The sequence below is a fragment of the Rhipicephalus microplus genome, chromosome 6 (genome assembly GCF_043290135.1).
Source record: "Rhipicephalus microplus isolate Deutch F79 chromosome 6, USDA_Rmic, whole genome shotgun sequence".
NCBI lineage: Eukaryota > Metazoa > Arthropoda > Arachnida > Ixodida > Ixodidae > Rhipicephalus > Rhipicephalus microplus.
The window spans coordinates 202517142-202543452 of record NC_134705.1 but is presented as its reverse complement, the minus strand read 5'-3'; the positions used below and the strand labels follow the sequence as shown (position 1 = coordinate 202543452).

General features: G+C 45.8%; 1 protein-coding gene across 1 annotated transcript in view; it reads left to right on the top strand.

The window, feature by feature from the left end:
* LOC119166932 (uncharacterized) overlaps positions 1 to 26311 on the top strand; it is a 74961-nt gene that overhangs the window by 42708 nt on the left and 5942 nt on the right. Inside the window, exons 4-12 of the mRNA XM_037418322.2 lie at positions 16499 to 16561; positions 18243 to 18354; positions 19699 to 19821; positions 19912 to 20003; positions 20140 to 21267; positions 22203 to 22274; positions 22337 to 22458; positions 24258 to 24400; positions 25739 to 25842. Of these exons, the coding sequence (XP_037274219.2) occupies positions 16499 to 16561; positions 18243 to 18354; positions 19699 to 19821; positions 19912 to 20003; positions 20140 to 21267; positions 22203 to 22274; positions 22337 to 22458; positions 24258 to 24400; positions 25739 to 25842 (1959 nt within the window). The remainder of the gene's footprint in view (positions 1 to 16498; positions 16562 to 18242; positions 18355 to 19698; positions 19822 to 19911; positions 20004 to 20139; positions 21268 to 22202; positions 22275 to 22336; positions 22459 to 24257; positions 24401 to 25738; positions 25843 to 26311) is intronic.

Below are 26311 nucleotides of genomic sequence, written 5' to 3'. Positions count from 1 at the left end.
AGCGAGGGCAAAATAGACTTTAAGCGGGTAGACTTAACTAGAAGGAGGTTATCTGATTGGTGGCTAAAGTCAAGGCACGAGTGAAAATTAAACCCTTCACTGCGAAGTACGAATCCTCAACTTCATTATTTAAAGGAAAAAAAAAGATAAATGTAATGGTTAGTTCACTAAGTATTACGGCTAGGTGGCGTTAGCCGCCGCCCGATCTAAAGGGTACAGCCACATCCATCCATCCATCCATCCATCCATCCATCCAGCCGTCTGATGTTGTGAGAGGAATATGGAAAGTGGTCATGGTTCCTGGGCTGACGTTCGGCAATGCGGTCTTGTGCATGAGATCAGAAGTTCAAGCAAGATTAGAAATTAAGGAACGTGGAATAGGTAGGCTTGCTTTAGGAGCTCACGGGAATACACCAATTCAGGGAGTACAAGGTGATATGGGATGGACATTATTTGAGGGCAGGGAAGCTAGCAGCAAGATAAAATTCGAGAAGCGATTGAGAGAAATGGGAGAGGATCGAGCGGTGGGCTAGGAAGGTTTTCAGCTACTTGTACATGAAGAATGTCGATACAAAATGGAGGAAGCGAACCAGGAAGTTGACTGGTAAATACTTAGAAAACAGCAGGTGGCCAAACCAAAAAGAACTATCGGTTAAGAAGAAAGTGAGGGAAACGGAGACTGACATGTGGAGAATGGGCATGATTAAGAAGTCCGCGCTAGAGATCTTTCGAACTTTTAAGCAGGAAATTGCCAAGGAAAGGATCTATGATAATACTCGGGGTAGTTCTCTACTGTTTGAGGCAAGGACGGGAGTACTGCGAACCAAGACATATCGGGCCAAATACGAAGGGGTAATCACAGTATGCAGTGCGTGTGGAGAGGAAGAAGAAACTGCCGAACACTTGATAATGTTCTGTAAAGGGCTTTACCCTATATGGTTCAGGATGATGGCGCAGAGTTTTTCAAAGCAGTGGGGTTTAGGGACCGGGAGGGCAAAATAGACTTTAAGCAAGTAGACTTAACTAGAAGGAGGTTATCTGATTGGTGGCTAAAGTCAAGGCACGAGTGAAAATTAAACTCTTCACTGCAAAGTACGAATCCTCAAACTCACTTTTTAAGGAAAAAAAAATAAATATAGTTTTGGGTTCATTAAGTATTACGGCTTGGTGGCGCTAGCCACCGCCCGATCTAAAGGGTACAGCCATATCCATCCATCCATCCAGCCGTCTTAGACGTGTTCCATTTCTCGGACAGCATGGACTTGATGCTGTCTTCCAAGCTGTCTGCGTAGACTGTTTACGTGCGAGATAAGAATTGGAACCCAGCCTGGGTGTGAACTGTGCACGCGCGTGCCTTACGGACGTTCACAAGATAGGAGCCCGACATGCAGTCCCGTTGCTTCCGAGGTTGCAAGCCGTTACCGCCTTGAGCCGAGTCAAGGCGAGCCAATTAAAAAAAATAACAGCAAAATAGCTACTCCGAGGCCGGCACTGTCTGTTGCCTCTGTCTGCATTTTTTTTTTTCCAGTTTTAGGCAGTAAACGCGGGGACTTTCTACTTCGTGCATACGCAGATGTGGAGGCCAGTGCCGCGCGGTCGTTGCGGGCGCACTTGGGTGCTACGGACTATAAAAGCTCATTACAACGGTATTCGGCGTGATGCTGTCCGGCACCCGATATACCGGAGTGCGGGACACACTAAAGTCATCAATTGTGGGTTTCTGGGTAATCCGGCATTGCGGTATACGCAGATGGCTCAACAGAATACCGGGTTACAAAAGTACCGACAACTGCCTCGACTACGGGCTCGCTCTCACGGGCAGTTCTTTTGTTTTTTTTTTCCCAAGCCACATACGTCTAAGTACATACGCGTCGCGCCTCTCTCCTCTCTTCGATTCCCCTTCGTTAGTGAGCGGGAACCGCGTTTCACCTGGCGTTGGAAAAGCGTTAGGAAGAACGTGGCTGCCGAAAATGGGCGTCGGCCAATGAGATTCGTCGGTGGCGCTCGAGAAAGAAGGGAGGGGGGGGGGGGGGTCTGGGAATTTTAGTACCGACATCTTCAGATGCTTATTGGCGTACTCCTTGAGGGGGAAAAAATGGAAGTAAGCTCAGTCGATTTTAGGCCGCTGCTGCGAATTTGTGCCACCAGAAAAGTAGAATGCACTTGGTCTGTGCAATGACGAGTCTATGCTTGCCTGGTTCGTCTCGGGTCCGCCCGATGGCATCGCCTAAAGTTCCTAGAGGGAGAAATCTAGAGGCTTTATCGCTGCTTATCCGACCTTTCAAGTGTACGGCTACGGTATTCTGCTTTCGTTTATATGCGCTTATTTTCGTTGTACGGAACATATTGGCATGACTTTTTCCCCTTTTTTCGTACTTGAGTAACTTTTCTAGTATAACTAAGAATGGGAAAATTAATTAATTTTCCGCTTGTATTGCGCACCTTCGCAAAAGTCGGCCCATAGACGTTATGGGCTTCTTTTGTGACGATTATTTTTTGCCTGTTAGCTCGCTAGCACCTGGCTACTCTGCAATCAGATGCGCAGCCATATTATTACGAGGCCATGCGAACGGACGCGAATTGGGCGCAGCCATGGGTTGCCTCGAGTGGTTGCACTTTTGCTGATTGCCGCCGCGTGATCTTGTTCGATGACGACGCTCGAAACCTGGGGGAGGGTGCTCGCAGCAGTCGCCTCATTTTGTTATTACTGAAGCTTCTGCAGAGTCGAGTCTGCTGCTGGTCTTGCGGGGTGTTTTTTTTTTCTTCCCGTGCGGCGCGAAGAAAAAAACGCTCGAACATGCTGGCTTAGTTGAGGGAGGTCGAGACGACCTTTTAATCCGACTCATAAAGATAAGGCCTAGATAAGAAAGAGAGCTCGTTGCTCCTCGAATTGACAGATAAATGTTACGGGGTGGTAATTCTTTGTTAGAACCATGACTTGGCTGCATGCCTTCTTTTAGCCACTTTCTGCGTGCTGTGTCGCTGTTGAAAATCAATATTTTCACCTCGAGGTTTGTCTCGCGTGTGCTTCCAGGGAAAAGAAAAAAAGAAGAGTACAGATTTCTTTTGAGACATCAATTATTTATCTGTCAGAAAAAAAGGACATCATTCGTTGACGAGTGGTCATTCATAGCCAGTGCTGTGAAGAGCATCTTGATGACGTACGATTTTTTTTAAAGGTGATTTCAGGCTCACTGTACATGCGTGTTTTGATTTCAAGTAAAATAGCGCGAATATTGTTCTGACAGTTGTTCATGAAAACAGTAATAACGGTGCAGTATTTTTTTATTTTGAAGAGCACGAATTACGTGCTTTGCTCCAGCGTGGGTAGGCCGATGCCAAAACGTAGCGCGTTCGCAAGTGTGAAAAGGGTGCGAGCAGCCCTGCCTTGGTTTGTCTTTGCCCATGCGTTGCCGTAACGCTGATGAATGAACGAATCTGAACATGCTTCGTCAGCATGGCTTCGCTTTTATGCTTGCTACTTTTAGGTGACCTATAGCGCAAGTGCATGTGCATGCGTGGTTGTGCTACTTTCGAGCGGGAACTTTGCTTGGGTGCACTTACAAAGAAAGCCTGCGGGGTAATGCGCGGTGACGCGGTACAGTAAACAAGCCTTGGTGTTTTTAGGGGAATACTGACACGATTTTGAGACATTGCAAAAAGGACATTTTTCATTTCCTCGCTATGCAGTGCCCCCGCCGCGGTGGTCTAGTGGCTAAGGTACTCGGCTGCTGACCCGCAGGTCGCGGGTTCGATTCCCGGCTGCGGCGGCTGCATTTCCGATGGAGGCGGAAATGTTGTAGACCCGTGTACTCAGATTTGGGTGCACGTTAAAGAACCCCAGGTGGTCAAAATTTCCGGAGCCCTCCACTACGGCGTCTCTCATAATCAAATGGTGGTTTTGGGACGTTAAACCCCACAAATCAATCAATCAATCATCGCTATGCAGTGTTAACACTCTCCACACACCAGAGTCGGCCAACACGTATAAAATATTCTTTTTTTTTACATTATAGTATTCGTCGCTGAGTATCGGCTAGCCATGAACACTGTTCCGACGAGTCAGCACAGTTCCACTGATTTTGCTAACGGGGCGTCCTGTATGCAGCCGCAGTCGTTGGAGGCATCGTTGTTTACCACGAGGCGATGGCCAATCTGACTCGTCGCTAATTGCCGTCTCCCCGTAACGTCCTTCTGCCAGGAGACGTCGCGGAAAAATCGCTCCCTCGATATTGAAACCGAATGAGTCTTTTTCTTTTTTTTAGATAGTGGTATTTAAAATATAGGCAATGCTTTCCAAGGCACCTCAGTGTTATTTTTAGGGTTGCAGATACCCGTGTTCTTGTTAAAGGGCCAGTAAACAACCCATAGGTTCAAAAATTTTTATGAAGAGAAAGAAGTGAACTTTTGCCTTGTGAACATGCTGCCGCACAAATTTTGCGAACACGTGCTGTAACAACGAAGTTACAGGGGTTAAAACGTGCGTTCCAGCTGGTTTCAAATTTTCGCGCGGCCTCGCCACCCTTCTCCCGCCCCAAGGAAAGGAAGGCTTAGCCCATCCTCGTGACTAGTTTAGACCAATCGACGAGCTGCGTGGCCGGTCGGTGACATTGCGTCACTGAGCATGAAAGGAGGATTGGTCAGTCGTAGCAAAGAAGCGCGGGAATGTTTTTTTCGAAATGGGGGGCTCGCCGCGGTCTACTCTGCGAATTGCCGAGCTTTTTTGGGAGCGGGGAAGGGGGAGTCGGAACCTGTTGACTGGTCCTCGACAATCCTAAAATATTTGAAGGTGATGTGAGTACTCTTTTAAGGTGACGTACTGGAGCTGTACACTTGCGAGGAACGCGGTCTGAGGAATAGAAATTGTGCTTTTGTAGGTATTGAATGACCTCGGACCATGGAACGAGTCGAGGTACAGTATTGAATGGTCGGCCGCGGGATTCAGAATAGACGCTGAGTTTAAAATTTTTGGCTAACGTTTCACGACCTTTTAAAACTCTCTTCAGTTTACATAATCATTAACACACTACAGTGAAAAAAAAAAGAAATCCTTATGGATTTTTTGGCCTAATTGTAAGTCTTATTCGATTTGTTGTCTAACAAAGAAACGAGCCCCACTGAAAATGTACTCCCCTGGTTCCTTCCCTTTCGGGCGATTTAATGTATCGGTCGATTTCATGTCAACAAAGCCCGCGTGATGACGTAATCTTCGTCACTGCATTTTCGACCCATGTGGCACGTTATACCTTGAAGGGAGCCCTGCAACATTGAGCATGGTCAGAAAACGCTATAGCGATCAGTAGTTATGCTCCCAAGAACACTTGAGTCACACATGATAATGCAGCACGCAGCCCGGAATTCACAATAAATGAAAACAATGCATGCTTCGTCCCTCCCCAGTTGTTTTTTTTTTCTGGCAAGACAGCGATACTGTCGTGTCCCCGACGAATTATTCGCATCAACAGTCTAGTTACGTTCATGCTTGTTTTGTTACGCATAATATTTATTTATTTAATAATACTGTCAACCCTCGCTTGAGGGTCATAACAGGGAGGGAGTACAATATGAGTACAAACAGAACACCTAAACAAACCACTAAGCAATAAACACAGGAAAACAGAATGGGCAGTACTTCAACCATTACCAAAATAAGCATCAATTTCTCCGTCAAAAGTTTGCACATCGGTACTATTAATAACATGTTGGGGTAAAGAATTCCATTGTTCTATAGCATCCGGGAAAAATGACCACCGAAAGATGTCAGTGCGAGCGCTGAAAGGTTCAATGGGGGCGTCATGATTCAATCTAGTGCTACGTTTTCCGGGAAGGCATATGTACTCGTCTTTAGGTATTTTGAATATCCCTTGGATTATACGAAATAAGTTTTTGTTTCCGTCTTCGAATTTCCAGTGATTCTAAATTGCGTGAATTTAGCATATCAGTTACTGAATCCCGCCTTCTATATCTATAGAGCACACAAACCGAGCTGAAATATTGAAAACAGTGTCACGCGGCGTTTGAAGCAAATTGTCTTTGTACATGAAGGAACATCCAAAGGGACACGTTGAAAGAACGTTCACGAAGATGCTGTGGTCGTAACTCTAAAATAAACATTTGTGTCCCAATTTGACTGTCATACCAAGCATTGTTTCCTCGCTCGCTTTATTCGCAAGATATATTCACTGGACAAAATGTTGCCTCGTGTATTTGGTGCACCCACGACTGACATTTGCCATGTAATAATAATAATAATAATAATAATAATAATAATAATAATAATAATAATAATAATAATAATAATAATAATAATAATAATAATAATAATAATAATAATAGTGGAGATTGCCATAAATAAAGGAATGATTTACGTTTTTAAAGACTCGCCTTCTTCTAAACTTTTTGTTTGATTTATTTATTCACATGCGCAGATGGGTGAATGGATGGATTGATGTGGCTGTACCCTTTAGATCGGGCGGCGGCTAACGCCACCTAGCTGTTAACCTAGAGTTAGAAAAGTGTATGAGTGCCACCTCGCGTCGCTCACCTCTCCTGCGCTGTGTGAATGCCAACCAATTTCTTTTTACGACGAAGTTTCACAGGTAGCATTCTGTATTTGAAACTGTTTGTTTCAATTTATTCAGGCAAAGCGTAGCACCAGCTCTTTAAAAAGTGGGCTTGCAATTATCACAGCCTGATCTTCTTTCGTTTGGAGCCTCTACACTGGGTTTCAGCCACAGGGATGTTTTATTCGCCGTTCAGGAATACATCACTGCGACTAAACGATTTTCTTGCTCAATTACGGTCTCACTATTTTTTTTTGCTAATTTGCAATTGGCATTTCAAATCAGAATTAAATAACAAAAGTTTATTAGGAATGACGCAATGCTGAAAGTATCGGGCAAATTCACCTTATAATCGGCCAATCCCCTCCTTTGGGTACGAGCCATTTGCAGAGGAAAACAACAACAACAACAAAACTATCTGTCTATCGGCTACGTGCAGTATGACATGCGTGAACGCTTGTCGATGTTGTAATGTTGTTTTTTAAATGATATCTGTACTGTGTGTGCTGGGAATATTGTTAAATTTTAACGAGCGCCTGGTTAGTTTTACAGTTAAGCGTACTTTTTATTAAAACAAGGAAGAATTTTCGGACGCAGCTTTCTTCGGCAGTTAGCGACCGCAGCGCTCGGGGCACCCTTTGAGAAATGGAAGAGCTTTCAGTTACGCATGGTACTGCGTTTACGCATCGTATCAAGAATAACGGGACGGTACTGAGTTGGAGCAGCGCGGAGTCGGGCGTGAACGCGGCCCAGTCGGGGCGCTGTTGTTTGGGCGGGGTCTCTGACGCTCGCCGGAAACCGTCGGGTGGCGTCGACGTTGGCGGCGCTGCGGGGGAGGGCAGCACACAACAAGCGAACGAGCAACCGGAGGCCACAGATGCCGCGCCGACACCGACGGGAGCGGACGCTTCTACGCCGACGGCCACCGCCCCGAACCGACGGCACGGAGGGTGAGCTTGGCTTCTTTTTCAGCCGCACTGGTCGTTGTTCTTGCGACGAACAGAGTTACTCACTCGGGGACAAAACGGCGGCCGCGTTCGCCGTCCCGCGCGTTACCCGCTGCACATTGCACGTGGCCGGCTTTTCGCTGCAGGCGTTTCCAACCGCCCTTATACTTTGGCCTCTGTGCCGTATTTGTGGCCAGCAGTCTGGGTCATAAGGCAGCGCCGCTTCTCGACGTCACTATACGAAAGGTCGTCGGGAGCGTGCGGCGCCACATTTTCGCGCCGAGCGAACGCACAGGTGGGCCAAGTGTGGATCGGGTCGCGACGACGCAAGCATTCGTCCGCAAAACGTGTCACTTGTGCTCACAGAAATGTCGGAAAGTTTTCGTCACGCACATGAGCCAACCGCCGTGCCATCGCATTGTTTCGCCGGCAACAATGGAGGAGTCGCAGCTGCTCGCTCTGCAGTCGAGTGGGCTGCGAGACGTTTCTTCCACGCCCGAGAGGCGACTATACTAGCGTTCGCACGAATTTGGCTTCGATCCTGTATCGTCGCGTGAGCTGCAAAGCACATTGGCTGCTCCCCTCACATCCGGACATTCGAGAAGCCCTTCTTTGATTTCGCCTTCCAGTGAGCGGTGCGGGTTAGTTTTCACGATTGGGCGTGTCATTAACGTGTACTTTGCGCCGATCAGCCAGGATAGAACCTGAGTAGCTCATGGTAATAAGGGCTGTAGCGCGAGCACGAAGGTGCTAGAAGAAACGTGAAACGAAAGGCGAGGCAAGGAAACCAAAGAGGACAACACCTCTTTCCTTGCCCTCGCCTTTCGTTTCACGTTTATTCTAGCACCTTCGTGCTCGCGCTGCAGCCCTTATTATTACCATGAATTCCAACCAACTAGCCCAAATAGCCGTTCTTCTTCGATGCATTTCTGAGTAGCTCAATGCGTCCGAATAACTGTCTCTCGTTTGGACGGAAAATGGAGACTGATGGACTGTTTACAGCATAGCTAATATTCTTCAGAGTACTTGTACGAGGGACATAACAGCAACGGATGTGTTGTTGAGCTGACCGTGTAAATCACCATGTTGGTGGACATGAAGCAACTCGGCTGCAAGAAGATCGCTTCACCGTCGGGGAGGACACGGCCCTGAATATACGCCACGCTCCGAAGGCACCGCCTCGTGAATGCATGGCGGAAGACCTCCGAAGCGCGGCACTTTTTTTTTTATCTTTATACTATTATTTTTGAGCCACAACTGAATAGCCTGCAAAATTTTTGCGTACTGGCATTCGTCACCAACGTACGGCCAGTGACATCGCATTGTCGTTGCAACGGGCTTCACTCGATCTGTCCGAAGAAAGATTATTGCAAGCTGCGGAAACTCAACAGGGAATATTTTGTTGGAATATAAACACTAATTTTATTGGGACACTGCGGGGGAAAAAAATGGCCGTTATGTTGGGTTCCAAGTGTGATTTCAGTAGAGTGTCTTGCCGACAGCTCGCCGTACTGCGCATGCGTTGAGTTTACCGGGACGTTCCCGCCACAGGGGCAGGCAATGCGCGACGTTGGCGGGCCTGAATCCTATGCCGGGGGTCTCAAGAACACGTGGTCCGCACTTGGCTGCCTTCGTCCCACGTTTTAGAGCGTTAGACGCCCGTTCCTGCGCTGTGTGGCGTCGGTGGCGTAGCTAATGAGCATTAAAGAAATCTATAAAAAAAGGCCGCGGGATGGAACGAGGTTTGAACCCCTCAGCGTGACAGTCGAGTATTCTACCGCGGCGCTCACGCTATAGTGCCCGAAACTAGTATTCAGAGGACCCTATTCATGCGCCATGTTGGGCAGGGAATCGCGTTAACCCGTGCAATATAGCGCGTCAGAAGAGTACGCAAAACAACCAGCCACCACACGGTGCTAATTGTGCAACGGGTGTGTGGTTTAATGCTTCCCACCGACTGCAGAGTGGTCAGCCATAATCCTTCATGCTCATCGAAAAGTGAACCTAATACCTTACGAACGCGTAGTGGGTGCTGTCCCACATCACAAAAACAGATTCATAGCGTAACTTGTGGCAAGCCGGGACTTGAAGCATAGTTGGCCTTGTCTCAACACGAAGCTGCTTTCAGAATTCGCACTAAGCAGTATCGTAGGTGAATTTATTATTAATATTGCCAAGGAATGGAAAACGCTGTCGAGAAGAATTAGATGGATTGACGAACTGCGGAATTTCTCAGGGATGAAATGATATCAGCTCGCGCAACTGGACATCACTGTGAGAGGCCTCCGTCCTGGACGGAGAAACAGGCTGGGAACTACGATCATCATCGTGAGCTGCTACTCAGGCATGACTGGTCTCCAGCATTCTGTTCGTGAGGCCCCCATGCGTCTAGTAGCGTTGCCAGGGGATGCAGAGCACAGTGCGTACCCCAAGCTTTCTCCGCCGCAGCGATATACATAACTCAAAACCACACTTGTCTGCCCTGCACCCCCTTGGAGGCGCAACCCCAGAGACAAATTTCTGCCAACGCCCCTGCTATAGTGGGTTCAAACAACCGTGGAGGAAGAACCCTGAGAATCGGCGTTGATTCCTTCAATCCTCTCCCTCCCATTGCTATAACCTTCTTCGAGGGTGACTTAATTCCGTGGCTTCGGCCCGCTAGCCAAAGTTGGAGACCCCTTGCCCTATGCCACGCTGCTGGTAATACAGGGCGACATTGCTTGGTCGCTTTCTGCGTTGAAGGAATACATTTTTTTCGCACTTGCTTCTGCGCGGCCTCGGTGTTTCATTGAAACAGCGAGAGATAATGCTTACCGCGTCGTATCATGAAACTGTGCCATGATGGAAACGCGGCACGCCTCAGTGCATGGCTGAGGTCACGAGTTTGATTTCCGTTTTTTATTTGAACAGCTTGATAATTCAGAAAAGTCGCTCGGAATTCGAGAGGCCTCAAACGCAGTGCCTTGTTTTCGTAGTTTTTGTTGTCCTTCCTGCCGTTTATATATAACCGAACAAGCTCGCGATACAGACTCGTTAATCTGACGTCGTACTTGTGCTAGAACAGCGGCTCGTCAGCGCATCCTGACAGCCGGCCCCACATTATTGAAGTTTTTGCGCACACACACAAGGACACAGAAGAAGGGAACACAAGGACTGCGCTGGTCCTTGTGTTCCCTTCTTCTGTGTCCTTGTGTGTGTGCGCAAAAACTTCAATTATGCAGCAGTACCAACTAGCCCGTCTTTCCGTATTATTTGGCCCCACATTACTCGTACTTTCGTGGTGGCTGCAGTGGCGAGTAGCGTTTATTTGTCGTTTTGGGGGTGGTTAGAAGAAGAAGGCGCCCAATTTCTGCAACCCGGTTGGGAGCACGGCGCAGCGCCTACTTTGTCAGTATGCCCTTTTTCTCAGGGGACGCCTGTTTAGCGCACTGCGGAAGTTGCTTACTGTCGTCGATCGGCTCGTCGCGGTTACCTCGATTAGCCGCTTTGATCATTTCATCGCGTTACACTACGCAATGTGCAACTATGATCGAGTGACAAAAAAAAATTATGTTGAGGCAGTGATAAAAGAACATAAAATAATGTGCCTCTGCCCGTGCCACCGTGGTATAACAGGCGAGTGACAGTGAAGAATCGCCCCGCCGTCGTGGTTTAGTGGCTAAGGTACTCGGCTGCTGACCCGCAGGTCGCGGGATCGAATCTCGGCTGCGGCTGGCTGCATTTCCGATGGAGGCGGAAACGTTGTAGGCCCGTGTGCTCAGATTTAGGTGCACGTTAAAGAACCCCACGTGGTTGAAATTTCCGGAGCCCTCCACTACGGCGTCTTTCATAATCATATGGGGGTTTTGGGACGTTAAACCACACATATCAATCAGTGAAGAATCACCGCTTTCCGCGTGTCGATACTCCCGCGGCAAGCGGCGTGAAAGGAAGACCTGCTTATCGCGAAAGGGGCCACACCCTGCCAGCAAGGAATTCATCAGCAGTGTGCCAATACCGCTATGATAACAGCCGCTTTTATCTTCGGTGATGAAGAAAACCGAACAAAATGTTACTCGATTTTGTAGGCCGCGCCATGTTGCGCCCTAACACGTGACATACCCAACGCCAATCGCAGCACGCGAATAAACGCACCTTGTACGGACGAACATGGAGTCCACGTAGAAGAACAGGGTGTTACTCAGCACTGCTATACACAGCACGAACAAACATGGCGCCTTGTATCTGTAGCGGTGCCCGGGATCGTGCAAAGTATCCGAGAAGGCTTATACCTCTATACCTGCATATATAATTAAATCTATGGTTTAACTTACCCAAACCACGATTTGATCAAGCCAGGGTTCCGAAAATTTCGACCACCTGGTGTTCTTTTACCGCACGGGCCTCCTCCATCGTAATGCCGCGGCAGTGATCGAACCCGCGACTTTCGGGTCGGTAGCTGAGCGTTCACACACACACACACACACACACACACACACACACACACACACACACACACACATATACATATATATATATATATATATATATATATATATATATATATATATATATATATATATATATATATATATATATAAAACCTTAGGGGCAGTCTTTTTCGAGTTATAGATCAAGCGCCATTTATCCAACCGCCTGTGTAAGTTTCTCCCGAGAGTAAGCTTTATTAACTCTCACGATTCCCCTATTGTACTCCGTCGGCTTGTCGGAGCACGTCGAGCGCGCTGTGCGCAAGGACGTGCTGCAGTTCACCTTGCGGAGCTCAGAAGAAGGATGCGGCGTTGCGCGTGCTGGCGCAAATAAAGATAGATTCGAGCGGAAACGAACGGAGGAGGACGGGAAGCGAGCCGCCGCGGGCGCTTATCAAGCATCTCGTAAATTTTTACACCCCTCGCACCTTCTTCCAGCATTTTTCGCTTATCGCCCCCACGTCTCGTCTGCTAAGCTTATCCGGTTCCTTGTAAAACGCTTTATTGCGGACGCCATTTTTTTTTTCTAGTGCGCTGTAAAAGCGGGTCGCTGAGCGTCGCGTCTCGCGTGTGCAAGGCAGTTCGTGCGTGCACTGGACATTCACATGTGTGACCAACCTTGTCAGTCCTTGGTCGGTCCATTCTTTTGGAAGCACGTTCATTTGAAAACCTTCGGTGTAGCGCAAAAAGGTACTCGAATACAAGAAGGCACGTATGGACACAGCTCTACTAGCAACGACATGTTGATTTCCTATAGTAGACCGCTTATAAACTATTATGGCCAGGCATTATGGCTTCAGCTCGTGGGATCACTTTACCTAAACGAAATGGTAATAGAGATAATACCGCGTATCACCGCGAACACAAATCGACTTCCTTAGGTGACAATGCTACGGTGGCTTGCCAATGCATAAATCACCAAGTGCGTAGATAAGTTCGGCTTCCACAATCATGCAGGTGATGTCGTCATTAAATCGACCAACAATAACTGTGTTGTGAAACAAAGACCGACAACCATGTTGCAACCTGCGTCGGTAAGCAGGGATTTAGCCAAGGGGGTTCGGGGGGGGGGGATCAACTCCCCCCTCCCCAAGAAAAATTTGTTTTGCTTCTTGCCTACATATACACACACGTACAAACACACGCGTGGAAACATACATAAAGTACTGCCCTCCCCCCCAAAAATTCTGGCAATGCTCCTGTAGAATAGCATGTTCATTTGCCAAAGTATGGCCGCTGATGCACAGCTAATGCAGTCGTGCAGCGTCAGGCTTGTTCTCTTCCTTTTTAGGTGCCCTCTTTTATTCTAGGATATCTCATTGGGGCTGCAACTTTTGCTTTCTGGCTGTAGCTGCTTTCTGTGTGACGCCCTGGTTGTGGCATTTCCTGTCTGCCTGCTGTTGCAGTCGGCTCCGAGCTTGCGTACTAACTTTCGCTTCCTGGAAACAGCCTGCTCTCGTTTCATTTTTCTTTTGCTGTTTCACTTTTCAGCAGGACACATGCACAGAGTGCCGTGTCGTACGGCATCCAATTTGGTCCTCAGAACGGCTCAGCACAATGTGAAATCCGCAGGTGGTTGAAGCTCGAGCCACATGACTGTATAGGCCGCATGGAGAACATGAAAAAACAAACGGAGAAAGCTCTTTTGCTTAGTTTGTTCTTTTTCTGACTCGCCGACGATCATGTATGCGAAGCACAAAGAGCGAGCAATGTGACACATGACAGAGCTGCAGTGGTGGGAGGGCAGAAATGTACTCTCGTTGCTCTCTGCGTGTGCTGGGTTTCCCCTCGAAGCTCCGCCCCCACTGCTGTGTCCTCTAGCTGACCTCAACTGGAGTTGATGACTTTCGATTTCTCTCCTGTTTCATCAGTTTTGCTGCTCGGTGTTGCTTCCAAAAGTGCTCTCTATGTATTTGCTCCTGCAGTTGATAGTCATCCGGCAATATATTTTCCTTTAAGCCTCTCAATTCGAGCTGTTTAATTGCAGATGCTGCAGATTTTCTTTCCTTGTTTGAAAGGCCTGTCTCCGCTTGAGTTTGCTTGGCTCCACGTATTACTTGAATTGTGTGCTTGCAGAAGGTGAAAGTGCATACCTAGCACAAGCCAGAGAAGCAAAAAGCTTTCTTTTTGAAGGGCAAAGCCGAATTGCTAGTTTTGCACACGATGTCCTTGCTAATGATGCAGAAATGAAGCTTGCATAAACTGTGCAGTTATGAACAGTTTACTTTTAAGATTTCTTGAGTTGCGAATGACACTAGAATCTAGCGTTGTAGGCCAACCGATTTACAGCAGTATATGCATAGGTTGTTCAAACAGTGTTTGCTATTGCAATGCTGGTTTAACACTATGCCAAAGATCGTAGCAGTTGTGCCTCAGGCAGCAGGTGTCCTGTCCAGCCGAGTGGGGAGGCCAACCAACCAATGAGAGTGGCCCCCAGGGTTGGGGGGTGCTCAGGCGGAACGGAGTCTCCGCGCTTCAATGGACAGATGTCAGTGCCGGTTTGAGGCCTGTCACCTTTTCACCTCTGAGCACCTTGTGCTGCTGACGGAGTTCTCTCTTTGTCTCTGTCCGTGTGATGGGTCCTGTCGGAACAACAGCTCCTGACGGGTTGACGGCATGCTGGGATGCCTCCAGCTGGATGGCTGGCCTGCTAGTGTGTTAATAATTGCTGCCTTGCTCATTTGTATTCCACCATCCATGTGAGTTTTCCCGCAAAAATGCTCTTTCTGTATGCTCTTTAGCGCCGTGGATGTTTCAAGTGCAGGTGATGCCATAATCTGGGGCGTTTGAGGAAGCTACTCAGGTGTCTTGCACAGGTGGTCTATGGGTTTTAACAAAGCCAATATAACTTTCTGTCAAGACAGTGGTAGGATGAACTAGGTTGCCATCTGTGCATTAAAGGCTTACAAAGAGGGTTGAACTTGCATTGAGGACGACTCAGGAAGGGATCGAAAGAAAAATGATAAATGTAAAGTTAAGAGACTAGAAGATCACAGACATGGTCAGGGAACAAATGGGGGTTAAGAATATTATAGTTGAAATCAAGAAGAAAAAATGGACATGGGCCGGACATGTAGCACATATGCAGGATATTCACTGGTCATTAGGGGTAACTGACTGGATTCCTAGAGAACGCAAACGCGTGAGAGGGAGACAAAAAAAAAAATCAGGTGGGCTTAAAAATTTTGCAGGTATAATGTGGCAACTGAAAGCACAGGACTGAATTGATTGCTAGAACATAGAAGAAGTCTTTGCCCTGCAGTGGACATAGTCAGGCTGATGATTATGATGATGATGTTCATTAAAAAAATTGCATGCTTTCTTGGACGCTGTAATAGGTTGCCAAATACCTACCTGGTGGTTCGCATTAAAAGTGGATCACTTTGTGTTTAGATTATCCTGAACTCGATTGTAATAGCTTGTGATACTGCTGTCAGATGCATTATTGAAGAAACACTGCATTTTAATATTTGTCTTTCACCTTGTGATTGCTGAGCTACCCATAATTATAGTCTTGGTGTGATATTAACTAGAAGAGTGAGTGTCAAAATACCCCAAAAAATGAAAGAAAAAGAGCATTAGGGCTCGTTTTTTGAAAAATATTTTATTTATCTACTTCGTAGAATGCTTCGTAGAAGATCGTGCTGGGCAAGTAGGGGCTTGGGATAACAAGGGGCACTTGTATTTACCCAGTTCTTGTTTGTACGAAAGTCATGGGCTGACAAGCCACGATTTCTACTGTGCCGTGAGTTAGTGTACTCACTATGGGATTGTGTAGACAAACGAAACAAGATATTGTTGAAATAGGTCTTGGGAGATGTTTTTCTGGCTGGAGTGGGACTCCCATTATTGTCAGCTACAGGAACTAGTTTTGATGTGTGTTCCCACGCTTTCATTTTTACTAATTACATTTTAAAGTAAGTGCTTTTACTGGGGCTAGCTCATATGGCACTCTGAAGTGTAACAATGTACTGCATATATGAATAGAAACGAATGATACAAGAGCTCAAAACGGACAAATAACTAGTACACTAACAACTGTGATTCAGTTGCTATCGCTGGTCACATCATAATTCAATAAAAACTGTCGATGTGTGAGGTTCTTGCCTGTTTCGTGCCCCTGTGTCGTTTGTCTCTGTTGCATTGTTACACTTCAAGAACTGTTAATTACACCACCAAATATGAGGATGGAGATGCACAAATCAAGGACAGCATGGGCAGAAGGCAATTGGGCCATCATCATTTTGACCCTACAACAGGTGGGGTGGCTGAAAATGGGTTCTGTTTGCTCAGCACTCGTGGAGTGCCACTTGGCCTTTTATCGGTGCACACTTTCTCCTCCGCCGCCGATATGGAAGCGCGATAAAGCAGCCGGCCTCCCTCTGATACCCCTCCCTCAAGCAGCTGCTGGCTCTCTTGAACGCAGGTGTGGGTGTAACGCCCAGTTCCATTAAAATGTGCCTAATGCCTGAGCTTTTATGGTCTTAGTAAAGACAGCTGTTTTCTTTTTTTTTAACAGGTCAGCAATGGAGAAGAAAGTGAGCTATCTTCGCTCCTGGAGCAGCACAGCAATCGCATCCAGGTAAGTCATCGTTGGACTTGGCTGCCTTTGCGTCTGAAAGTGAGCACCTGTTCTTTATAGTGTGTGATAGCCAGGCGTAGAATACACATTTTCTGCAGCTGTTTAATTGAGTCTGTTAAACTATAGCTTTTGAGGTACACTAATATATTGTAGCCTAAAACCATGCAGGGAATTTGTGACACTCGCTTTGCTGAGCTTCGGTTTAGGCAAGAAAATTTGACCGTTCACCAGGGAACCGAAGTTGCTGAATATGCAACAGCTGTTTTGCTTTTTTGTGCTATTTCAGCTTTTATTACGTATGAACGTGATGCATCTTAGAGAAGACTTGCCGACCCACGACTTGCTTTGCTACTGCACCAGACATTCTACTTGAGGCGTTTTCTTTTTTAATAACATTAGCTCTTCTCTATTTCCTAACCTCCATTTGCATTGTTCTATTTAACTTTCCTGGCTATGTGTAATCTACAACCTGTTTTTGACTGTAAGTATTTTTTTGTCCACTTTCATAATGGCATAGTTAGTTTACTTTAGTTATAAACTAAACTACAAGTAATGTTTTCCTAAGCTTTATAAACTCGTGCATTTCTTATCAGTGCATAATATTACTAAGATTGCAGGAAGAGAAGTGCTTGTATGGCCTGTGTACCTTATATTTGGTGGGCCTTAGAACCAAAAAGTTGTTGCGCATTTCACATATTTTGATGCCTGGTGCCATGTTGTGAAATATTATTACGATACTGCTCGCACTACATACATTCATATACTTTTTTTTTTCAAGGCTATCTCAAGCACTGGCGTGGCTCTGTGACCTTTGCGACACAGAAGCTCTGGGTTTTATTCCCACTGCAGTTGAAAATTTTTTTCACTATGTCTTTATTTGCAACTATATCGAATTTCAGCTCGCAGACAATGCTGAGTTTTCATTACAACCGAAGACATCGATACCAAAGTTTCTGCGAAACAAGCTCTTTAACATGCTCATATTAAAATACCTCTGCCTAGTATTGCTCTCGCTCAGCTAGGCTGTGTAAACATGTACTTTGATATAGATTATTAAAATGTTGCTGACAGTTGAGCCTTGAGATCCACAGCAGGACAACATGGCCGTGTTTATTTAACCCTTTCATGACTGGAAGTTGAAAAACATGCCAAAATTACTGATAAGTTTTTTTGCTCACTTTGTAGAGTTATTATCTGAATGAAATGGCACCTTTACTTTAATGAAATATTTTTTAAATTCTCTAGTCTCATAAAACGATACAGCATGCACAATATCAGAAGCGGCAAAGCTGTGAAAACAGAGAAACATGAGGAGGAGGAGAAATAAACTTTATCGAGAAAAAAAAAACATAAGAAAAACGTAAAACAAGTGGGACCATCTAGCGTCAAAAAACACAGCTACTACAGCGTGTATGGTTGTCATTGGTTCCATGTGGCACCAGTTTTTGCTGATGTCGAACAGAGTCGTCATCGGTCATATTGTTAGAAAAGCTTACGACAGCCATACTCGTCAACGGTCGTGAAAGGGTTAATGCTCATGCAACTGTGAAGCTTCCCACACTCGAGTGTGGTAAATACATGGTTTTGATTGTGAGACTATGGATTTGATTGGCATTCACAGGTGACTGTTATGGCTATCACATCATGTGTGTCTGAAACCTTGAATGAATTTGTCTTGCAGGAGCTCGAGCGGGCACTTTCCCAGGCGGCCATTGAGCGGCAGGAAGAGGTGGCTGCCCTGCAGAGTCATCATGCTGGGCAGCTCGCACTGCTCCAGAGACGCTTGGCCGAAGGTTTGTGTTTCACCTACGTCTGCATTGTGGATCTCGGCTAGGCGAATATTTCGCTCTCATAATTCAATTTCTCTTTTTTATGTGTGGAGTAGGCTGTCGTGTCCTGTAGAATGCTGTTGTCGTCGCTTTGTGTAGTCCATATTGAGCATCTACGCTCTCTTCTGCTTTTTGTTCTTCAAGTACCTTGATGATGAGTGCTTATCATAATTGGCAAAAAAAAAAAAACTATTGCACTTCGCGTAATGCTAGTAAAAACCACGTATACAATAGGACAAAGAGACGAAGAAAGTGGGAAATAGAGAGCAAGGAATAAAGTAAGAAGAGAAATGGAAAGAGCAAGAAAAATAGAAAAGTAGAGTGGGGAAGGAATAAATGGAGAATATTAGAGAAAATAGAAAGACAGAAGAAAAGGAGACAAAAGATGTAAGAGAGGAGGAAAGGAAAAGATACATGCAGAAAACAGAATACAAAAAACAAACATATCTGGGCGTCAAACAATTTCACTGAAGCGTGTCATAGAATACGGATGCAATGATGCTAACCCGGATATGTTTCTTTTTTGTATTCTGCTTTCTAGCCTTAAATTCCCCTCCCTCTTACATAAGGCAGTTCGTGATCAAAATAAAGCAGTTGTTAGTTTGTGCATCACTCTGTGTCGTCTGTTGATTTTTTGTCGTACCCTGCGGCACATCACAAATATGCAGGTACATGTGAAGTGCGATAGAAGTTATGTTTGCCCAATAGTATGTTTAGTTTAATTATTGTATTTACTGATGTACTGCATTTCCAGGTGAGTACTTTTCTTAGGCTCCTACCTTGTTCTTCTGGTTGGTGGTTGTTCTTTTTATCACCATTGCAGAAGGTGTTGCTAATATCTCTGAGCTCCAGGGCGCACTTGTTTTCAATGCTGAATATGTTATGGTAAAGCTTGCAGTGGTAAAATAAATCTTTTGCCAGATCTTGTAATATACCCGGGGATATGCGGTGTGTGGTAATGTAAAAGTAGAGCTTGGCTCCATTGGAGACATGCTTTAGTTATGTGTGCATGCTCTTGCATGACAGCTTTGAGGTCGCGTGATGGCTAAGAGCTCTAACTCTGCTCAGTTCTGCCATGAAACATTGCGTGCTTTCTCTCTGTAAAAACAAATCAAATGCATCAAACCTGTAATAATTTAATTAGCTTCCTAAAGGGGTTTGGCTACTCGCTCACACTAATAATCTATTTTCTGTGATTCCTGCACAGTTATTGTTTAATTTACTTCAAAGCAGCAGTTATTTGGTTTTGTTTCAAGGCCTCCTTCGAAGGGAGCTAACTGAGAAAAAATCTTTCCCCATTCATTGAAGATGATGCACCATCATCCCTGCAAAAGTCTGGCACTGAGCTGCAAGTGCCCAAACCGGATGCCCCCATGAGCATGGACTCTCACGAGCTTGCAGACTTAAAAGATGGCACCTGCCAGACAGATGGTGAGGACTCGCATTGCCTTATTTAGGATGTCATGCCATTGGTTCGAGTGTGACTATTTGTAAGCGGCACATCATGATCCATCATTTCAGATCACATGCAACATGATCTGTGCGTCGAGCAGTTGCTTCAAGAAAAGCAACAGCTGGAAACGAGCCTCGTTGAGTTGGACCGTCAGAATCAGGTACTACATTATAATTGACCAGCCCTGTTTCTTCATATTATTAGATGACTGTTTTTTGCCAAATAGCAAGAATTTCCTTGCTCCATTTATCAATATGTTTGCTTCAAGTGACCATTGCTGTCACACTTTTGTGCAGGAGGCCCTTGCGCAGCTACTGGCTTTAAAAACAAAGCTTGAGGCAGAGAACCGCCAACAAGCCGAGGAGCTGAAGAAGTTCGAGAAGTATTTAAAGCCAGTTTTTAGTCGAGCTGCGCAAACGGACTCCACGCCTCTCAGAACTGCATCAGTTGAGACAGAAAGTGTCACTACATCTGCGTCTTCAACTGGTGTTCAGACTCAAGTAGATATGGAAACGTCTCGAGAAGAACAGCACTCGGTAAGTTCCGAGGAGGATGATGAGAGAAAATTCAAAGAAGCTAGGGAGAAGTGTGCTTGGCTGGAGCAAGAGCTCGCTAGTCACAGTGCTCGAGAGCAGCAGCTGGAAAAGAAATTGGAGAAACTTACGGCCAATGGCGTCTTTGGTGAGCGTCAGGAAGGAGACGGAGCCGCGGCGCAGGACACCTCTACTACGACGGCCAGCATGGAGGAGCGACTGCGCAGCCTGCAGGCAGACAAGGACCGCATTCTGTCGGTGATGAACGAGAAGTCGCGCGAAAGCAGTTCGCTCAAGGCCGAGGTGCATCGGCTGCTCGGTGTCATTGCTCAGGAGCGGCAGGCGGCGGCCAAGCTACGTCGAGAGCAGCAGGTGGTTCAGGAAAGCGACGATGTCGAGCTGACTCGGCAGGCCCTGCGTAACCTCTCGCAGCTCGTCCGAGACCGCGAGCTAGAAGTTGAGGCGGAGAAGCAGAAGAACGCCACGCTGCTCCAGCTTCTGCGTCAGTGCTCGCCGGTCGAGCAGGAGCATCTGCAGGAGCTGCTTGAGGAACGCGAGTCTCTCGCTCAGCGAGCTGCCCTGGCCGATGAAGAACAGGGCCATCTCAAGGTGGCCCTGCAGCAGAAGGACAGGGAGCTGAGCGATGCGCTAGCGCAAGTGGACAAACTGACGCTCGATCTGGGGCTTCTCCGCCTGGAAGTGGACTCCTCGACGCAGAAGCTGGAAGAGAAAAACAATGCCCTCCTTGCTGCACGGGAGGAAGCGCTTGCTTTGCGACAGCGGATAGTCGAGCTCCAGAATGCTGTGCAGCGCTTCGAGCATACACAACCAGAATCTTCTGGAAGCTCAGTGCAACACTGGAAGACACAAGCAGAACAGTATCAGAAGCAGGTAAGTCTGGCTTAGCTTTAGGCATAAGCTTAGGCATTTTTGACAGTATAAACATGCATAATGCAAAATGTGCTGGTGCAACCTCGTGGATGTTAGTTCCCATGCTTCAGTTCTGGTTGCCTTATTGCATTTGTTTGCATGCGTGTTCAGACTGTTTAGTTAGCCAATGTCGCATACCACGCCATAGAGGCTGTGTCAACCACTGTGGCCCAGGCAGTGCATTTGTGCAGTAAGAGGCAGAAAATGTTGTTTCCTCAGCTTAATGAAGTTTCCATGCTAGAATTTGCAGCTCTTGAAGGTTTCGTTTTATGCAAACTTAGAGCCCGGATGTGGACAAGTGCAGTTTTTTATATTGGAGTATGCAAGCTTGCATTATGTCATGCCAGTGAAGCTAGGATAGGTGCATCTTATATACCAGTGCCACTAATAGACCAGTCTTTTTCTGCAAATCTTGGAAAGTGCAGCAGTTGCAACTTATTAACATGTATATTGTAGTCCATTACTTTGTACCGCTTGCATGTGATACATGAGGGGTTGACTTGCAGACAGGGAAATTCCCAAGGAGTGCAGGCTCTTAAGCTATCAAAATTATATGAAAAAACAGAACATTGAGTTACGTGAAACGTGATTAGCTGTGCTAGTACATGCAGTTACGATATGGTTGCTTTCGTGCCAGCCAGATAAGAGGCACCTATCGTGTTACAATAAAGCTCGAGTGCTTAACATGGACAGGTCACGCTTTGTCTTCTTGGCAGCTGTTTTCGTGATGTTTTTTTGCATCTGGGCAGCTATAGGAGTTTCGGTCAACCAGATTTCTTGCCTAGCTTGTTTGAATTAAACCTCTAGAAAATCTGATGGAAACCTACCAGATTGTTTAGGTTATGGCCATTATAATGCAGTGGTTGCCGTTTTACTTTCTTTCTGATGACTGGTAGGTTCATGAGCTGCAACTGAAAGAGGCCAAACTGAGCAAGGAACTCGAGCGGCTGCGGACTCATCTCATTCAGGTGTGCTTTTTCAGCGTAGCTGTGTACATTTTGAGCTGATTTTTTGGTGTTGTGTCATCTAGATGGAAGAAAGCTACACTCGAGAGGCACTTGAGGCCGAGGCCCGAGAAGAAAGTCTTCGAAGCCGTCTCATAAAACTGGAAGAGTGGGCACGTGTGTCCGAGTCTGCAGCTCAAAATGCCACGTAAGACTGGCTTACCTGTTGCTTTTTCGAATGACTGCCAGTAGCGTGTGTTGTTATATGATCATCATGGTGAAGTGCTAAAAAAGACGACAGGCCTGCGCGGAAAGAACAGCACAGTCGCAGCAAAATCTAGAAGAACGGCCTTTCAGGGCCTTTTTCAAGCACTCATTGGGTAACTGCTGCAAGCACACTTGCTTGATACCCACTGCAGCATTAATATAAATATTTTTGGGTAGTAGGCCAGCATTCGCTGGGATATTTTTTGTCATTCTTCTGAGAAGCGTGGTATCCGCTATACGCCTGCAAGGAATTTTGTGCGAATTGTTCATGCAGTGGCTCACGATGATGAGGAATTATGCCTGAATTGGGTATGCACCACAGTTAATAGGTGATCAAGAAGCTTTCGTAATGGGTTGGAGCATTGGACGACCCAGTCGTTATTGTGCGACGACTGGTTGTTGTTTCACTGTTGTAAAATGCAACTGGACGCTGTTTCACCAGCGTCCAGTTGTGCTGTTGTAACTTCAACCATAGCTCAGCGTGCGGCTGAAGCACTCAACACGTCACAATGAAAGACCTAGTTAGCCTATGTGAATAATGCCATGCCTCTGCATTGAGCAAACAAGATGGCAGATTCATTAAAGGGATACTGAATGAAATTCTTGCCGCCAATACTTTCAGTCAAATCGATGGATTGGATCCTGAAATCGATAGAGACAACCTTCATTCCAAGCAGAAACTACGGTAAAATAATAAGTGTAACGCGTTTTTCACAAACTGCTGCTGTGACGTTTAGGGATGTCAAACTCACCAGAAACTGGCAAGCCAAGAATTCCAGCCATTGGCTGTGTCTCTAGACTCGCTCAGCTTCTACTTTGGTTCCTTGAACCGGTATGAACAGCAACAGCAGCGAACAATGCTTCCAGTTGGGACTAAACGCGAGCGCTTTTGTGGAAGGAAAAGAGTGGAGTGAAAGGGCAGCTGGAAAAAAGGAAGAGGAGTACAAGAACACGTGCATCCTGCATGCGCCTTGGTGAATTTGACGTCGCTGCTCGCGCTCGTGAGCAGCCGCTGTGCACTCACAATATATCAAAAGTACAGCCAACTGTTCAAAAATACAGGAAATAAACTGTGTCTATCGAAACAATGGCATCTTCCGAGTGAAATTTCAAAGTTTCGTCAGTTTTTCTAATTTTCGTTCAGTATCCCTTTAACTGTGATGCTGCGGTTCATGGCAATGGTGACAAGAGCGCGGTTTGACAGCTGTCTTAGTGGTCCTGGCACATGAAAAACTGCGCACTTTTTTGAAAAGTAACTGTCACCTTGAGGCTATCGACAGAAAAATAACTTCTAATTAACCAATATTACAGGCTTTTAACTTCAAATTATCGGTCATTTTTCTCCATAGGAGGGCATGCAAAATTGATGGGAGCACTTGTTTACTTTTAATTAACTGAAGATATCAATTAAAGCAACTTTGAATTATCGAGAGTCAACTGTAGTTCTCTCGATAAACTGGCTCGCGTCATATTTCACAGTCAAGGTACCTGACCGGATGCATGGCAGTTTTCTGCTGGCACTAATGTTCTGTGTGCGCATTTTTCTTGTTTTTCCTTCTGCTCACCTACCTCAGTTGTCAGTCAGCATTATGTGTGTCTCATGCACATTCTTTTCTATGCTATTGTACGTCCTGTAAATAGTATGAGAGCACAATCATGGTTGTTCAGATATTGAGCAAATAAGTTGTTTTTTTTTTTGTTTGAGTAAATTTCTAACATAATTTCACCGTCTGCAATCAGAGAACAGGCGAGCCAGCAGGTGGACAACCTTGTTCAGCAGTTGGCCCAGGCACAATCGCAGCAGGCGGCACTGGCTGAAGAACTGCGCCACAGCAAAGCATCACTCACCAACCTACAGTCGGTGCTGGACCACTTTCAGACAGGTTGGTATCCAGGGGTGCTTTACTTCAACGTTGGTCGGCTGAATGAAATTAGTGGAGATATGCACACAGAGCTTAGTGATATTCGAAATCAAACTTTCGGGCCTCTCGCCGTAATGATAAGGGGCAACTTGGTCTCGAACAGCCTGTCTACCTAGCGTATTTCTCCCGTTTATCTAAGTTTGCCCACAATGTGCCTTTTATTCAAGGTCACGTCCGCGTTTTGTGTTCATCCTCGCTGCCATGAGTTCTCATTCTATTTTATTGGTGCAGCGAATGCATACACCTGCATTTCAGTCGGTAAATCGGGGCTTGTTTAAATGTTGAAGGCGTATATTACATGGCAATTGTTCGGCAAGAGCTCACTAGAGAACATTGCTCAAAGTGTAGTTTGCCACTGGTAATGTAAACATTAATAATGTCTACACATCACCTCTAGTCTTTTAAAGGGATAGTAGTAAGTTTACGTAGATTGCTATATTAGTCTTCTGTAATAACAAATTTACCATTTTTAGCAAGAACAGAACACTTAGCCAAAAAATTATCACATTCGAGGTGTTCCGTTGTCCATTTGTCGTGGTACCTCTTAAAATGACGTCAGAGCCTTTTTTTTTTCTGTTTCGGCACTTGGCTTTATTTTACACATGAGAAGTTATTAGATAAACTTCAAAAATATAAAGAAATGTAAAGTAAGGTCAGAGCTCTAGCTATCTATTAGTGTAGTGGAACCCACTATACATTAGTATTGACAAGATTTGGCCACACTGACCATGCTCATACTTATGCTTGATTAATGGCAAAGTTTTCACATTGCTGACATGTCAGCTTGAGCACACAACCCCTGTTTTTTTTTTTTTACTGATGTTACTCATATTCTATATGTACCTTATGTTACTTATGCTACCCCTGCAGACTGACTAACGTGTTTCATTTTAGTATTTCTCTTAATGATTAGGTTTTAGTGTATGTGTGTGTGTGTGAGTGGAAAAGGGGAGGGGGCACGTGCTTATACTGTTCTTTTTTTAGTTGTGTTGCTTTGCATAGCAATGATTGTTCTGGGGTCAGTGTCTCAGTCATGCTATGCCTTTAATCCTGATACTCTTGGTTTTCTGTAAGAAAACTCACAAATGTGTGTATAAAAAAAATACATTTGCTTATCTTGTGGCAGTTATTGGGGAATTTAGGTGGTCCCCGTTGACACGAAGTTCTGTTGCAGTATCAGCATCTCGATGCTTTTAGAACTGCCCTATAGCTGCCCCTAAGTCATATTATATTTGATTGTGTTGATGAACCTGAGCTGTGTATTTTGTTTCACTGGGGTTATAACTGTGGCACTTGCAGAGAAGGACAGAGAGATTCAGCTGCTGCGCTCCTCTTATGAGTCACAGCTATGCTTGGAGAGGGAAAAGTCTCAGCAGCTCATTTCACTGGTCACTCAGAAGCAGGTACGTGTCCACAGCTGGGCAGGAAAGACTCTTTTTTCTATCAACATTTGCCATGAATTTTGTCGCTTGTGCTATGTCTTCAAGCTCATTCAAGAGGCATGGGGTTGCGTACAACTGAAAAGCTCCTCAGATGACTGTAGTAATAACATAGTCCAGCTCAAGTACTCATTGGCAAAACCACCGGTCGTTGGTCTCATGACGTCAGTCTGGAGTGTGCATAGCTTCTTTCAAACAGAAATGCCTTCTGAAGTTTTACTCGACCCTTTAAGGTGTTGGTATGTAATTCAATAGCACTGCCAAAGGACCAAGATGTTGATGAGAAAACAAGGGATGAGTACAACAGAATTGTGTTTCCTTCTGTAGCAATCGTCAGAAGTCAAACATGGTCACTTGGGTTGCATGCGTCACACCAGAACTCAATAGAGAAGAACGTCTTTTCTTTAGGATGCTACCTCATTGGACCTTTTCA